This window comes from Hyaena hyaena, unplaced genomic scaffold (assembly GCF_003009895.1).
Source record: "Hyaena hyaena isolate Hyena2069 unplaced genomic scaffold, ASM300989v1 scaffold_22, whole genome shotgun sequence".
Lineage (NCBI taxonomy): Eukaryota > Metazoa > Chordata > Mammalia > Carnivora > Hyaenidae > Hyaena > Hyaena hyaena.
Genome location: NW_024080654.1, coordinates 5,168,164 through 5,184,356, shown reverse-complemented (window position 1 = coordinate 5,184,356; position 16,193 = coordinate 5,168,164). Strand labels below are relative to the sequence as shown.

General features: G+C 56.3%; 1 protein-coding gene and 1 non-coding gene across 2 annotated transcripts; one reads left to right on the top strand and one right to left on the bottom strand.

Moving 5' to 3' along the window:
* Positions 1–298: 298 nt before the first annotated feature.
* Positions 299–15,176, bottom strand: TEX29 (testis expressed 29). The gene is made up of 6 exons (XM_039226684.1): positions 15,046–15,176; positions 14,838–14,930; positions 10,964–11,074; positions 1,702–1,771; positions 854–1,029; positions 299–463 (listed from the first exon to the last, which is right to left on the bottom strand). The coding sequence occupies exons 2-6, from the start codon at positions 14,893–14,895 to the stop codon at positions 423–425; spliced, it is 456 nt and encodes a 151-aa protein (XP_039082615.1). The 5' UTR covers positions 14,896–14,930; positions 15,046–15,176; the 3' UTR covers positions 299–422.
* LOC120228377 lies at positions 8,534–8,640 on the top strand. Its single transcript, XR_005527487.1, has one exon. It is a non-coding gene; the product is annotated as a U6 spliceosomal RNA (small nuclear RNA).
* Positions 15,177–16,193: the final 1,017 nt, after the last annotated feature.

The window sequence follows — 16,193 nt, the reverse complement described above, 5'->3', positions numbered from 1 at the left end:
TAGAAGGCAGAGATTCTCCAAGACCAAGACCAGGGCTGCACGCCCCACAGTTAGCACCCACTAGTGGTGTTCTGTCAGCTCACAGCTCACCATCGGGCAGGTCCTCAGCTTCCGTGAGTGACAAGCCCACCCTGTCCTCTGAGAAGGGGCGTGGTGGCCTCGCCCAGCGAGGTGCTGTGAGCTGGCTAGCAAGCGGCACCACTGAGCCCTGGAAGCCTTCAGTAAATGTCTGCACACCTCGCAGGTTGTCTCTGTCCGAAGATAGAACGACAGCATTGACTACAAACACGCGAAAGGAGAAGCATTTAAAATACCTTTATCTTTTCCTCACTGATGCTGTTTCCACACTTAACAGCTGTTCGCAGCCGGGGCATCTCCTGGTGGGGGTTCTGCCCATCTCTGCTCTGCCTGCACCGCTCACCTCAGTCCTCAGTTAGTTCGTCTACCATTACTGTCAGCGTTGCTGGATTTAAGATAAAGAGAGAGTGGATCTTTTGAGTGGAAATCTCGGCGATCATCAGGTCTGAAAACACGTCTCCGTGGCATACGATGGGCAACAATTTACTCAAAGACCAGCTCGGTGAGTGGTCTGTGCTGCCCCACCTCTCTGTTACCCAAGGAGAGCCTGGCTTCTCGTGGCTTGGCGCTGCAGAAGGCGCCCCGAGAGGGTGACGTCCTGCCCTGTGGGAAGGACCACAGCTCAGACACGCCTCGATCAGATCCTCAAAGACACTTCGGGAGGCCTCCTCCCCCTGCCCCTCCGCTTCCCAACCACTCAGTAAAACCAAGCCACGGCCAGGACATGGCCTGCACAGACAGCTGTGCCCTGTGCGGGGATGGCCCTCCATCTCACCACTCTCCTCCTCCTCCTCCTCCTCCTCGCTGTCCTCACTCCTGCTTGGCGGCTCCGCGCCCTTGGCCTTGGACTGCAGCTTCTTGCCGGAGGGCGCCCGTTTCTCGTTATCACCGGATTTGGGTGATGGAAGTTCCGTGGGGACTTCCTTTTCTCTCCTCCTCTCCTGAACGACTCTGGTGGGAGAAGACTCTGTCACCATCAGAGAAATTCAAGATGGAAGACCGAACGGGCCTCCCAGTCCTCCACCAGGACGCCCCCCTAAAACAGGGCTCAGGGTTCAGCGTCATGCTTTGCCCTAACAGTTCCCAGGTTAGATTCATATACACGCTCCAAACACACGATCGTGTGTGGCATCCAGACTCCGGAGGGCGAGAACAGGGACGGGGATGGTGTGACGGTGCAGGCAGGTCATGCAGGACATCACCTGGCACCAGAGGAGGGACTGGTTTTCCTGGCTGCTGGACAGACTGACATGACTAGTCTCACTGGCTTTTCTCCATGTCACAAGGGGGCTGGTTGCGGGGGGGACCTTGGCCCCGAGTGGCAGCAAGGAGTCCAGGCCTGCCTGCGGGCAGCCACCAGTGGCCCCGGCCTCCTGCCCCCCACCAAATGGGGAGGGCAGATTTGTCTCCGAGGACACGTCTGCACCATGACAGCACACACCGGGCAGGGCGCTCACGGGCAAACGGGGGCAAGTAGGGGGCTGACAGGGCGGGTGCTCTTGAAACGCTGGCGGGAGGGATGCTGTCAGGAGCTCAGGCGCTGAGAGGACCCCCCACCCTCTCCCCAGCGCCCTGTGTCCTGCGCCTTCTGCAGGTGAGTTCGGACGGGGAGAGACAACTGACCTGTAAATGATAGTGATGACGAAGGCCCCGGAGATGATCACGATCAGGGCGGAAAACACCTGCACGTAGACTGGAAAACAGGTTGTTCTAAGAGTCAGTCCTGCTGCCGGGGTGGGTGGTGCCCCTGCCTGGGCAGCCTCTCCTCCAGCCCTTCCCTGGGGACGCGGCCATGGCTCCACGCAGGCCGTGAAGAGGAGAGCTGGGGGCCACCCACCAGACAGTGGAGCAGTAGCTCCCTGGTCTCCTCTGGAAAAGCCCCTTTGCCCCCGTGAGCCCGGCCTCCCGCCTCTAAGTCCCCGCGAAAGGCTCCTCCACATTCAGGCGAGTTATCCCAAGATGGCCCTTGGCTCAGGTCCCCTGTACTAACAAGGGGCCCCACTGTCCCCGCCCGTCTTCCCCAGACGAGCCCAACAGGACAGCCGAGGCCTCAGGGGAACTCTCACAAGGGGCGGGCGGCCCCTGTTCCCGTGTTTCCTGGTGTAGGAAAGTTCTGGCTCCTTTCCACCCCCGTGGAAGCAGGCGCAGGCGAGGCCTAGCCTTCCCTCGGGCTGCCCCATGCCAGGAGCCTCTCCCTCCCAGGCTGGGCTGGACGCAGGGGTCTCCATGCCTCCAGGTCCCTGCAGAGCGAGGCACTGTGTCCCAGGCCCCCGGGGCCCAGGGGCCCCCAAGAGTGTGTTCCGGCAGGAGCCCTCCACCCAACACGGTCTCCGCCAGGCTGGGAAGGATTCCAGAGCCTGGAGGGCAGAGCTGCGGAGAGTAGCGCATGCCCACACCACCACCGCCTCTTCTCACTGCTCTCACCCACAAGGGACAGAGACCGGCTTCCTTGCAAACCCTACCCTGAGTGACAGGATGTGCTTCAAGTCGCTCACATCCTCCCCTAAACCGTTTTCACCTGTCCTTGACCGGCAAGAACACTACTGGACACCATGCCCTTGGGAGCGGCATCCTGTCGTGAGGCAGCTAGAAAAAAGCACCACTAACTGGCGGCTTAACACAACAGAGAAGTACGGTCGGTCTCTCGGTTCTGGAGGCGCAAGTCCAAGACGAGGGTGTCCCTCGAAGACTCTGGGGGTCCTTCCTGCCTTTTCCAGCTCCGGTGGGCTTGGTGCGCCCTGGTGTCCTTGTCTCACAGATGCGTCACCTCCTCTCTGCCTCATCATCTCAGGCATCTTCCCGTGTGACTCTGTCCCCATGCGACGCTCTCCTGTGTGCACTGTGTGCGTCTATCTCCGGCTCCTCTCGGAAGGACACGGGTCGTACTGGAATAAGGCCCTATGCCAGCGTGCCCTCGTCTTAACTAATCACATCCGCAAAGACTCTGTATCTAAATAAGGTCACACTCACAGGTACCGGAGGTTTGGACTTCGACAGACCACTTGGGGGGACACAATTCAACTCACAACGGAGAATAAGGAGCAGCCGCAGAGGAATCTGCCTCCCAGGCGTGGGAGGGTGATTCCAATGGGAATGATATTCTCTGGACTGACCCAGGGGGTCTCTGAGCATGGACGGGACCTCCAGGGTCCTTTCCATGGGTGCTGAGGTCAGAAAAATGAAGGGGGCTGAAGCCACACAGCTTGGTGGTCATAACCCAAATGCCTCATTTTCTCATACTGATGCGAGCTCAGTAAGCGATGGTCAGGCATAGAAGATGCTCCATGGTTGAGAGTGCATCAGGGAGAGGATGCAGGGAGAGGAGGGGACTGGCCTGCGTGGTCACCAGCACGCCACAGCAGTGAACCAGTCGGCAAGCTGCTTGCTGGAGGCTCTGCTCTAATCAGCTGGCTGGCTTCCCTCGGTGATGCCTTTCCCATGGGAATGTGTTCACCTGAGTTCACCTTTCCATCTCCAGGGCTAGAATAACCAGCCTCCAACATGGCCTGTGGGACGGCTCATCTCCTGGTATTCACACACCAGCATAGATCCTCCAGGTGACACGGAGCAGACCTCTGAACCAGGGTGGAACTTCTAAGGCTAAGACAAAGTGTCACTGTGGCTTCCACCTAGCTTTCTCAGGTCACTTGCTCTGGAGAGAGACAGTCATTTCACAAGGACGGGGAAGCAGACCTCACGGCATGGAAAAGGGGTTGCTATTAACTGTTAGAACCACATGCCTGCAAAGTGAGCCACCTCGGAGAAGACCTTCCGGCTCCAGTTGAGCCCTCAGATGAGTGGCCAAGCCCCACACCATCCACCTAAGTCTCTAAGCTGTCACTTTAGACAATTTAGACACAATTTAGGAATGTGTCCCCTCAAGTGATCTGTTGAAGTTCAAACCTCTGGTACTTGTGTGACCTTATTTAGCTAAATTTTGAGTGATTTGTTATGCAATAATAACTAATTAATACAAGGGTGTAGGCAAAGGGCTTGGCTCAGAGAAAGTACACTTTAAACAACGCTGAATGAACTTAGTGCAATGACCAAAGTGAATGAGCGAACCAGGAGCTTTTAAGGGACAAAAAGGGAGTGCTCAAATTCTTGAATTCCAGGGAATATATACTCCTCAGTGGGTTCCTTAGTTCATGGAGTAAATTCAGAATTTACGTGAGTGAAGCCATTAGACACACACACACGTGGACCATGTGTGAGTACTCAAGTCTCAGTGTATCTTCCACATCTTTACACATACAAGTATTTTGGTCCTTGGTGTCAAGTTCCTGGAGGCAGACCCTGAATCTCCATGACTCTCTGAGCAGGAGCTGGCCAGCACACGATTTGCCATAAACAGTATGTATGGTTTATCATAAACCAGAAATTATGATTGGTCACAGAGAAATGGCAACCACAGAGGAAAGTATAATTTTCTTTAAGAAATCTCTTGGTAATTTCGCCCCCAGATACAGTTAGAAGTTTTGAAATCATCTCCGTGAAGTCCCATGAAGAAACAGAGAAGTCATACACTTGGAAAAAGTGACAGGTTAAATAATGTGCCCTAAATCAAGACTAAAGAATGACGACAAGTCATTCTCTTTGAATTCCCAGTTCGTTCTCAAAGATCTAATGCTAATTCCCCAAGTTCATATTCTTAATAATACAGATTATGCCACAACACAATATGCACTTCAAACCAGCCAATTTAAGAAGCCGGTGAAAGGTTTTCCTAACATAGAATTATGTGCACAAAGAACTCATAATACCCTGTCACTGAATACTACAACTTACGCCGCACAAAGGTTCGCTTGCCGTCTCGAATGAGAAAGATGTCAGGGAAATGAAAAATAACTTGAGGGCGCAGTGAGAACCCAAATGTAGGGAACACTGCCCAGACTCTTCCCACGGATGGCCCAGCCCCTCGAGCCTGAAACAAGTCAGGATTAAGAAGAGGCCCACGCAACTCCTGGACAAACAGGAAAGGACGGAGGAGAATTAACGCTGGTCTCTGTGCAGAACGACATGCCCGCCCATAGAACAGTGAGGTCACTTCCACGACAAAAAATTCTCAAGAGTTTGTGCTCTTTTCTGGGTTCCTTACAGACACTGGTAAGTCAGGTGCTGGAAAGGCGCTGGCTCATTTTTCAAATGAATTACGGGCTTAAGGCAGTGATGTTAATGTAAACAGCGTCTCAATTGCATGCTAACAAGATGGCCAACTCCTCAGTAAAATTCTCGTGACGAGAGGCTCAGGGGAGGGACAGAGGGAAACAGAAGTGACGGCATCTTGAATCTGTGTGCCCTTGCTGGCTACGATCTCCCTTGAAGGAGACCCAGAATTTCCGCTGTGACATCAGGACAGAAAAGGATCCCCGCCCCTCACCACCAGATGCCTTCTCCATAAAACCAGTGAGAACACTGGCAACATTCGTCAGAATCAACTTTTTCAGAACTCGGAAATTTAACCAATCAAAAGCTTGAAGATCAAGACATGACTGTCGCTAAGAACAGTGACCTGTGGACATTTTAACTTGTCCTATTCCCACCCAGCTCACCTCCGATTCCACGGGAGCCTTGAACCAACAGCCCACAGTCACAGTGGCCACGAGCAGCCTGGACTCAATGGAGGGAGCTGAGCAGGGCTGAAGCTCCTTCAAACCCGGGCCCAAAGCACTGGCATTATTTCATCCACCTGCCGTGTCACTAGAAGATCTCGCTTGCAAGGCTGTCTTTGTTTGACCTGACTTGGAGCTACTTTAGCGTGAACAGCTTTCTCTCAGGCACTTGTTGAAACCAGTCGGAGGTGACTGTGGAAAACGATGACAGCTAAAGTGGCCGATAGCCCTTGGGGACAGGCAACAGGTGGACCATAAAGCCTAAAAGAAAAATCTGAGGAATTATCTGTCATAGGGAGATTCGAAAAGCTGTGACATACTCCCTGGAATCTGGAAGGCAATGGGCATACTCCAGGATGTTGTACGCATGGAGGAAATACCTGAGAAGGCCCTGGCTCTCCCTCCTGGCTGAACTCGAGGCTCTGCGTAAACAGGCGGTAAAGATTAAGGCGCAGCTGAAACCTGGCTGACTGTTGAAGGTGTGCCCCCAACACACACACACAGCCCCTGAGCAAAGACTGTGTGACACCGTTTCCAAGCAGCTCGGCACTGGCCACACACCAAAAAGAAGACAGACTTTACAGAATTAGTTCAGAAGAAGTCACTTAACAACGGCAACACCAACAACTTTGGGGAGGCAGGAGAACATCATTTTCAGAGGTGCCACATATTTTTAAATGTCTAGTTTTCAACAAAAAAAACCATTAGATATGCAAAGAAGTATGACCACACACACACCATCCATAGAAACTGTCCCTGAGGAAGAACAGATGTTGGAATCACTGAGCGAAGACTTTAAACTCGGTTAGTTTAAATATGGTCAAAAGAGGGGCGCCTGGGTGGCTCAGTCGGGTGAGGGTCCAACTTTGGCTCAGGTCATGATCTCGTGGTTCGTGAGTTTGAGTCCTGCATCAGGCTCTGTGCTGACAGCTCAGAGCCTGGAGCCTGCTTCGGATACTGTGTCTCCTTCTCTCTCTCTGCCCTTACCCCACTCATGGTCTGCCCCCCCCCCCAAAAATAAACATTAGGGGCACCTGGGTGGCTCAGTTGGTTAAGCGTCCAACTTCAGCTCAGGTCATGATCTCACGGTTCATGGGTTCAAGCCCAGCATCAGGCTCTGTGCTGACAGCTAGCTTAGAGCCTGGAACCTGTTTCAGATTCTGTAACTCCCTCTCACTGTCCCTCCCCTGCTTACACTGTCTCTCTCGGTCTCTCTCTCTCTCTCAGAAATAAATTAATTAAATAAACATTAAAAAATTTTTCATATGGCCAAAAGACTAAAGGAAACTATATCTGAAGAGCTAAAGTATAAGAATGGTATCTCACCAAGTAGATAGAACTTCTTTTTTTTTTTAGAACAAAATATAAATTCTAGAGTTGAAAATTTGGTAACAGAAATGAAAACATCATTAGAGGGGCTCATTAGATTTGAATGGGCTAAAGAAAGAATCTGCAAACTTGAAGATAAATCAGTTGAGATTATCCAGTCTGAATAACAGAAAACAGGATCAAGAAAAGTTCACAGAGCGTCAGGGACCTGTGGAGTGGACCGAATGTGCACGATGGGAGTCCCAGAGGGAGTGAAGACAAAGGAGAATGTTTGAAGAAATGGTGAAACTTCCTAAATTTGATGATTAGGATAAACTCAACGACAGCCACACCTAGACACATGACAAACAGTGCAAAGAGAATCTTGAAAACAGCAGAAGAGGAGAAACAGGCTGTGTATAAAGAAGCCTCAAGATTAACAGCAGACTCCTTATCAGAAACCATGGAGGTCAGAGGGCAAGAAGGTGAAATATTCGAAGTGCTGATGGAAAAAGACTGCCAGTTAGGAATTTTATACACTGAAGCTCTACCCTTCAAAAATGAAAGACAAATAAAGACATTCCCAGATAAAAACAGAGGCTTCATCACTAGCAGACCTATCCTACAAAAAATACTAAAGGGAGTCCTTCCAGATAAAAGAACAGAAGACCAGACAGTTACTCAAGTCCACATTAGTAATACAGAGCATCACTAAGGGGCCCAATAATTACAGAAAGAGAATTTGATAAAATCCAACATCTTTTCTAATAAAAACACTCCAGAAAGTAGGAAAAGAAGGGAACTTACTCAACTTGATAAATGGCCTCTAGTAAAACCCACAGCTACCATAATACTTAATGATGAAACACTGAACACTTTCCCAAGACCAGGAACCAGAGAAGGATGTCCATTCTCACTGACGAATAGAATCCGTGAGTTTCTAGCCGGGGCAATTAAGCAAGAAAATGAAATAAAACCAACTGTATGGGAAAGAAAGAAGTGGAATGATCTCTATTTGCTGATGAAATATTCTTATATCTAGAAGATCCTAAGTAATCAACTAAAAATGAGAAGTACTAAATGAGCCCAAGAAGGTTGCCAGATATAAGATCAATATACAAAAGTCAGATGTATTTCTATGTTCTAGGAATTTTCAGTTTTCTTGTGTATATGCCTAGGGTTCTATATACATTCTGAAAACCAAACTAGGGAGATAGATCCATTTACAATAACATCAGAGAGAATAAAATCCTTAGGAATAAATTTAACAAAAGAAACACAAGATTAGTACACTCAAAACTATAAAATATTGTTGAAAGAAAGGCCTAAATATGTGGAAAGACGTCCCTCGTTCATGGATCAAATTAACATTATTAAAATGGTAATACCCCACCCCCAAGTTATCTAGAGATTCAACAAATACCTCTATCAAAATATCAGATGGCATTTTTTCTAGAAATTGACAAGCTGATCCTAATACGGAAATGCAAAAAATCCACAGTAAACAAAACAACCTTTAAAAAGAACAAAATTGGGTGCTCGCTTCAGCAGTACATATACTAAAATTGGAACGATACAGAGAAGATTAGCATGGCCCCTGCGCAAGGATGACATGCAAATTCGTGAAGCGTTCCATATTTTTGAATGCTGACAAAAACTGAGGACTGATGGATGTGGGTGGGAGGGGGGGATGGGCATGGAGGAGGACACTTGTGGGGATGAGCGCTGAGTGTTATGTGGAAACTAATTTGACAATAAACTGTTTGTAAAATAAATAAATAAATAAATAAATAAATAGAACAAAATTGGAAGACTCATGCTTTTCAATTTCAACATTTATTATAAAGTTAATCAAAATGGTGTGATACCAGCTTAGTGGAATAAAAGAGTCCAGAAATAAACCCTCACATTTACCCTGATTTTCACCAAGGACGCCAAAGCAATTCAATGGGGGAAAGAATAGCCTTTTCAACAAATGATGCTGGGACACCTGGATATCTATGTGCAAAGGGATGAAGTTGGATCCCTGCCCCACATCACGTAAAAAATTTAACTCAAAATGGACCAAAGACATGAATGTATAAGCTAAAACTATAAACCTCTTAAGAAAGTAACAGAGATGGATCAGACACTGGTTTCTTAGCTAGGACACCAAAGAACATATAAACAAACCAGGTGTCAAAACTCAGAAAAATTTGTGCTTCAAAGACACCCTGTCAAGAAGGTAAAAAGAACCATCAGATTGGGGGAAGTAGTTGCAAATCACATATGTATTAGGGGTCTACTATCCAGAATATGCAAAGGGCTCTTATCACCCCACAACAAACAGACAATTAACCCACACTACAATGCAGATGTGTTTTGAAAACATCATGTGAAGGAAGCCAGACACACAAGGAACACACTGTAGGATTCCACTGATATGAAATGTCCAGAAGAGGGAAACCCACAGGGGCCAATGGGTGGTTCAGGGACTGGAAGGAGGGGGATGGGGACTCTCCCGTTGATGAGTACAGGGTTTCTTCTGGGGTAACGAAAATGCTCTGGAAGTGACAGTGGGGATGCATACACAACTCTGTGACTATATCAAAAACCAATGAATTGTGTACTTTAAAAGGGTAAATGTTACAGGAATTTGATCTCCATTAAAGATAACCAAAAAAGAGGTAACTTCCAGTTGTTTCTATCTACAGGCTAAGGGGATGGTGTGGGATCCCCGGGGTGCCTGGGTCTCCCAGAGATCAGTAGTGAGGGGCTGGACCCAAGTCTTCCAAGTCCAGATCTGGAAGAGAAACGGCCGTCAGAAAACCTTCCCAGCCGACAATGGTGCTTCTCATGGGCTCTGACGGCGCCTCCTTCGGAGAAGCCAAACTTCCTCTTCTTTTGCCCCGAGAGCCCAATCTTCACCATGAAGCAAGACACGTGCCCCCCTTGGCGAGCCAGGATCCCACCGATGCTCTCGCTTCTTGAATCCTTTCGTCCAAAACGTCACTCTCCTCTCGAAGGTGCTGGCTTGGGCGGGATCCAGGCGGCCCCATGGGTCACTCCTTGGTAACGGTCACCAGTCCCAGTGGGTCCTGACTTGCTAGGCCTTCCCACGTCCAGGAGTGAGAGGAAGCCTCCACGTCTGTCTGAGGGCTCAGCCCACCTGGGGCTCAGAGGCGGAACAAGAAGAAACCCTTCCACGTCGTGCAGCACGAATGGGCCTTGTTCCACTGGGGATGGGGGACAGAGGACAGCGGCCTGGGACGCGCTCTCCCACCGCACCGGGGCTGCTGGGCGCCCGTGGCCAGCTCCTCCCGCCTGCCGGACACCTTCCTCCTCTTGGGCAGGGGCCCGAGCAGCCGCCCCATCGCAGACACTCTTCTGTCCCTTTCCAAACACTCTGAGAGCCAAGCACCCTCGTCGCAAAAGGCCACACACAGGCCAAGAAAACACATCAGTTGTCACGTGGAATTTTTTACTGGTTTGGAAACATTAAGAAAATTCTAGGGGCAGCGTGGCTCAGTCAGTTGAGTGTCTGAGCCCTGATTTCAGCTGAGGTCCTGATCTCACGATTTGGGAGTCTGAGGCCTGTGTTGGGCTCTGTGCTGACAGCAAGCAGCCTGCACGGGGTCATTTCTCTCTCCCTCTCTCTCTGCCCCTCCCCTGCTGGTGCTTGCTCGTGTGTGCGTGCGCTCTCTCTCAAAATAAATTTAAAAAAAAAGAAAAGAAAATTCTAGAGGCACAGAAGACCAAAGCTGTGATGTGAGAGCAAACCCCAGGCAGCGTCCCTAGAGCACCCTTCCCGCAGGGGCCCCAGCGGACGCCCCCCTGCACGCCCGCCTCTCCCACCGGACTGTTCACCTTTCACCAACCCCAACAACCCCGGGGCTGCTCTGCCCACTAAGTCGCCCAGCAGAGCGAGGGACCAGGGAGGGACGGAGGCCTGTCCAGCAGGGGGAGGGCCTGGCCGGGACACTTACTGGGAACCGCCTTCTCGTAGCACACGTCCTTGTAGAAGCAGCACCCCAGTTCCTTGCACCGGTCTCTGGTGATGTTGTAGTCACATATGTCGTAGAGAGGAATGTCACACACTGCAAAGCACAGACACACACAGCCGCTGTCACCAAGAACGCAGCGCCTGGGAGGGGCACCCGGGGCTTGCCCTGTGGGGTTTTGTTATGCTTTTAACTACCCTTCAGACAAACCTCGCTTTGACGTGAGGATCTAGAACGAATTAGATTTCTGAACAAAACAAGATCAAGTTAATTGCGCAGAGTAACGCAGGGTCCCAGTGATGAAGGACACGGAGCGTCTCAGCAGCGCCGGGGCCGGCGCTCTGCCAAGAAGCCGGAGAACAGGTCAGACACACCGGATGTGGGGGGTTCAGGTGAGAAGGCGTAATTAGCACATTTAAGCACACGGTGAGTTAAAACTACCAACCCAGGCTAAGGATTAGTTCAGCATTTTAGAGCTGAACCAAAGGACTACGTCGAATGCCAGTTTTGTCCAAAAACAGGAAAACCCAGAAGTGAACACGCGGAGTGTGCCGGCGGGGGCCGTGCTCGGCACAGCTCGGCACCGGCTGTGAGGACGCGTGATCCCCGAACGCGCAGTGAGCACGTCCGCCCGGACCCTGCGGGCCTCGGGCTCCCAGGGAGAGGGAGGCGGGCCTCCAGCTGCAGGGGCTCCGCAGGACCCCGCGGGCCCTCCTGCCCTTTCCCGAGACGCGCGGCCGCAAGGCCACTGCGGACACAGCGGCACAGCCCGGACGCGCGGCGGGACCCGAGACGGTCAGCCGTCACCCTCCGGCACCACCGTCCCCAACGACGGCCGGGCTCGCTGGGGGGGCGGCCTCCCCCGCCGCCTGCGGTCGCCGGCCCAGCTCCGCCTCAGGTGGGGTCCGGGCTGAGGGCCCGCCCAGGCGCCCGGGGCGGCCACACGGGGAGCAGGGCCGCCAGGGCGCCCGCCTGCGCTCCCGCGGGGCAGCCAGGGCGGCCGCAGACCCGGGGACCGCACGGCTCCAGGCAGGGCCCGCTCGGCCCCGGCCGCCGCGCGTGCGGCCCCGCCCGGCGGGCCCAGGGCGCCTTCGCCACGCGGCTCCCTGACGGCCGACGTTTACTCAGCAAACGGCGGGGGCGGGAGGCGGTCCGTCCAGGGACTGTTCTCTTCCAGGTGACTCCGCGGAGGAGAAAGCACGGGTCGGTGAGTCCTCGTCCCGGTCGCTCTAACGCGACAGTCTGCGATCGCGGCCGGTCCCCCGAGCGCCTGCGCGGAGGCTCCGTGACCCATTACACCTGAGGCCCTGCCCCCCCCCCCGACTGTGCTCTCCGCCCGCACCTCCCACGAGGTCTCGGAGCGTTTCTGCGAAGTTGCCACACGGGAAGGTCTCATCCCGTCCCCTTCCGTGGCATGACCCCCCGCCCAGCCCCACAGCCCGCAGAGACCGGCCAGCAAACGCACCCGACGACGACCGTCAGGCGACCATCCGCCGCCCCGACGCCGCCCCGCCCCGCGCCATCCCCCCCCACACCGCCCCGCGCCGCCCCGCTCCACGCCGCCTCACACCGCCCCGCGCCGCCCCGCTCCACGCCGCCTCACACCGCCCCGCGCCGCCCCGCTCCACGCCGCCTCACACCGCCCCGCGCCGCCCCGCTCCACGCCGCCTCACACCGCCCGCCCCGCGCCGCCCCGCACCGCCCCGCCACACGCTGCCCGCCCCGCCCAACAGCAACCCCACACCGCCCCCCCCGCCCCCCCCGGCCCCACGGGCACGGAGCAGCCCCCCACGCGTCCTGGGCCACCCCTCCCCCCAGCCGCTCCGCAGAAACACCACAAAGGGGGGTTGTGGGCACGTGACGGTTTGCAAGGCGCCATCACAGCCGCCACTTTACGCGTCGAGGTCCCTGTCAGTGAGGCGGAGGCCACACGGCCGGATGGCTGGGCTCAAACCCCGCTCCCCTCAGGAGCCACGTCTCCGTGTCCCCACCCCAGGACGCTGTGAGGACGCTCTGTCCGCGGCCCTACATTAGCCGCCGCGGGTGTACCGCCAGCGCACCCAGCCCGGGAAGCAGGCGCCCCGCTGCGTCTCCCTCCAGACCCAGAGCGGGAGTCACCTGAGGGGTCTCTCGCCCTCGGGGGGACAGGGCGCCTGGCCCGCAGAAGGCGCTGGACAAGGCAGAACCCAGGCTGCCCGCTCCGGGGTGGGGGGGGCCTGCCTGCGGACGCTCAGGGCGGCCCTGTGGCAGCTGTGCCCCTAGCGCCCCGTGAACCCCTCGGTCTCCCCACACGCGCCTGGGGGCGCCTGCCGCCTGCTGGGGGGTGGCAAGCAGCGGTGACGACGGCCGGCCCCGCGCCGGGCACTCTGTAGAGGCCCTGTGTCGTCTACACCGCCCTCACTCGCTCCTTCATCCTGTACGCGCAGCTTGACACCCCGAGGCGGTGCAGCGGAGCCCGGGGCGGGGAGGCCGCGGCAGGGAGGCCGGGGCGGGGACGGGGTCGCCCGGACGTGCACAGCAGACTAAGATGGACCCTGCCCTGAACTCCAGTCCACCGGCATCCAGGCTGCCTCTGCTGGTCCCGTGCCCCCACCTGCCCACCCCTGCCTTCCCTCTCCGCCAGCCCAGCCCCCACACCTGCCCACCCCGTCCCACCTCACCCCCACATCCCAGAGTAATAACACTTAACAGCCACATCGACATCTACAGAGGATGACTGACAGCCTTGCGCCCACCTCCCCCCAAGCTGGAGGAAGGGCAGTTGATGGTCACTGAGCAGGAGGGAGGCCCCCCTTCAGGCCAGTGTGGGCAGGGAAGCCCCCAGCCTGCTGCACCCACCCCTGGCTGGCCTCAGATCAGGGTGGGCACCGGGCCCAGCCCCACAGCCCTGGACCGGGGCCGGAGAGGCCGCCCACTGCCCAGAGAGCGGACTGTCCTCTGCGCTCCCACCAGGGGACTCGGGGACGCGCCAGGGCAGCCGTCCCTGCTGCCGCTCGGCGCCCCCAGGTGCAGGCCACCTCCCTCCTCTGCGCGGAGCCTCGTGAACCACAAAGCACAGCCCCTCCTGTGAGTCCCTCCGCCTGGTGCGGAGCCTGGGCCTGGGCCCTGGGGCCTCGAGCGAGACCCGCTGACCATTTCCCGGCTGCCCTGTGCGGTGCAGCCCCCGAGACCGGCCCCCGAGGGCGTCCGGGGGGCTCGGTCCTCGGCGGGTTCCCACCAGGCGACGGGAGAAACGTGTCTCACGGAAGGTTGGCCAGGCGGGAGCCCTCCCTCGTCAGGCCGGGCTCCAAGCCAAACTGAGGGAAAAAAAAAATTTCATTTCCTTCCACTTTCCTATCTTTTGTCCACAAGCACAGAGAAAGGTCACTTGAGAGGTCAGCATGCGAGCGGCGGGAACGGCCCCCTGTCCTCACCAGGCCCCCGGGGTCTCACGCTGCCAGGACACCCATGCGGGTCCCAGTGACGCCTGCCTCCCTGAACGCCGCATTTCAGCCGCAGCCCCGAGCTCCGGGCACCAGGGAAGGGGGGCGGGCTTTGCTGGCGAGGAAAGCGCTCCCTTCGAGGAAAGGTCGCTCTTTAGCCATTTGTAAGCTTGGCAACCTCCCGGTGAGCGGGCTCTGGCCCAGGCCCTGAGTTGGACGTGCTTCTTGTGAAGGCCTCGGGGGCCGGGGCTCTGCGGGGAGGCTCCTCAGGAAGGAGGCTTCCCAGGGCGCTTCTCCTGCGTCAGTTCTGAAAGCACATGTTCCTTTGCTCCCTTCCCTGGCTCAGCGGTGACTAATCGCCATCACCCGGGGGGGGGGGGGCGGGGGGCAGCCATCACGGGGGGGGGGGACGCCGCCAGGGCGCTCTTCCCCGTTACCTGCAAATTTCTTCAGGAGGTGAGAGGGGGGCTTTTTGAAGTCTGGCTCGTATCTCATCGTGGCGACTGGAGGAGACAGGGGGTCGAGGGAACCTGGGAAAGAGAGCGGGTCAGCACAGGTGGGTCAGCACAGGTGGGGCCCCGCGGGGGGCTGGTGGCCGAGGTGGCCCAGGGGCAGGGGCGGGGCCCGGCGGGGCAGCGGCCTCACCTGGCAGCCACGCCCCCGCTGAGCCTGTCGCCACACCGCCCGCAGTTCCGCTCCAAGCCGACAACTGTGGACCAAACGAACTGGCACCTCGTCCCCCCACCGCTCCCACCAGTGAGGCTGGAGCCAGAGGGCCCGCCCTGCCTGCTGTGATGTCACACAGGCCCCGTGACGTCACAGAGGGCGCAGGCTGGCAGCTCTTAGGTGGAAGGACCCCACGTGCAAGGCACGGGGCTTTGAACCCCACCGGGACCCCCTCCTGTGCGACACGCAGGCCCGGCGTCTGAACCCCGGGTTTGCATCCTGCCTGCGCTCCTGGCTCCTCCTTCCTGGGGTGTCCACCTTTGCTGAGATAAACCCCCCACCTCTGGGACGTGGGGCCCGTGGAAGGAGACAGACCACATCGGGTCAGACGTGCCACAGAGGAAAAGAGGGCCCAGTGCGACGGGGGGCTGATTTCTGCTTACATAGGGCAAGTGGGTGGCCTCAGGCTTACGTGGCATCTAAAGTTTGGGGAGGAAGTGAGGCAGGGTGTGCAAGCCTGAAGCAGCAGCGAGTGCAAAGGCCCTGAGGTGAGGCAGGCCTGGCCAACCTCAGAAACCAGGAGGCCGCACACTTGGGAGACCTGAATGGACCCGTCTGGCCGGTGGGCACCCCAGGGGTGCGATGAGCAGCTGGCGGCTGGTGCGGTGGAAACAGAGAAGGGGCCTGCTGGGGCCCCAGGACCTGGTGAGGCAGCCCCGGAGGTGGGAGTCCGCGAAGTGTGGGAGACGAAGGGAAGCCTGGGTCCCGCCCGGGTAAGTGGTGATGCCCAGGTGCCGGGTGACTGTCCCTGTCCCACGCCTGGGCCACTGTGGTGAGGAGCAGGGACCCACCAGGGAGGGCTGCGTGCTAGCAGATCGCAGGTGGGAAGGGGGCCCCAGGACACAGCAGGAGGGGCGTGGGGGCCACGAACAGCCGCCCCACGGGGTTAAGGAGCTGCGCTGGAGGCCAGAGGCTGAGCCGGGGACAGTGAGCTGCAGCTGGAAGGGAGGGGGTCAGGGCAGCATCCTGCTGGGACCTGTCCCATTTTGACCCCGAGAGCAGTGGCCAGGGAGTGTCAAGGCCCCGGGGCAGGGAGACCTGGGGGAAGGCGAACCATGACCAGGCCG

Bases quoted from the DNA above. Each gene is read 5' to 3' on its own strand.
- TEX29 (XM_039226684.1), bottom strand. From the start codon at position 14,895: ATGAGATACGAGCCAGACTTCAAAAAGCCCCCCTCTCACCTCCTGAAG. The intron at 1,030-1,701 runs GTCAGTTGTCTC...TTCTCCCACCAG, and splicing joins GTCATCACTATCATTTACAG to AGTCGTTCAGGAGAGGAGGA. The intron at 464-853 runs GTGAGATGGAGG...TCTTAAATCCAG, and splicing joins GGAGGAGGAGGAGGAGAGTG to CAACGCTGACAGTAATGGTA.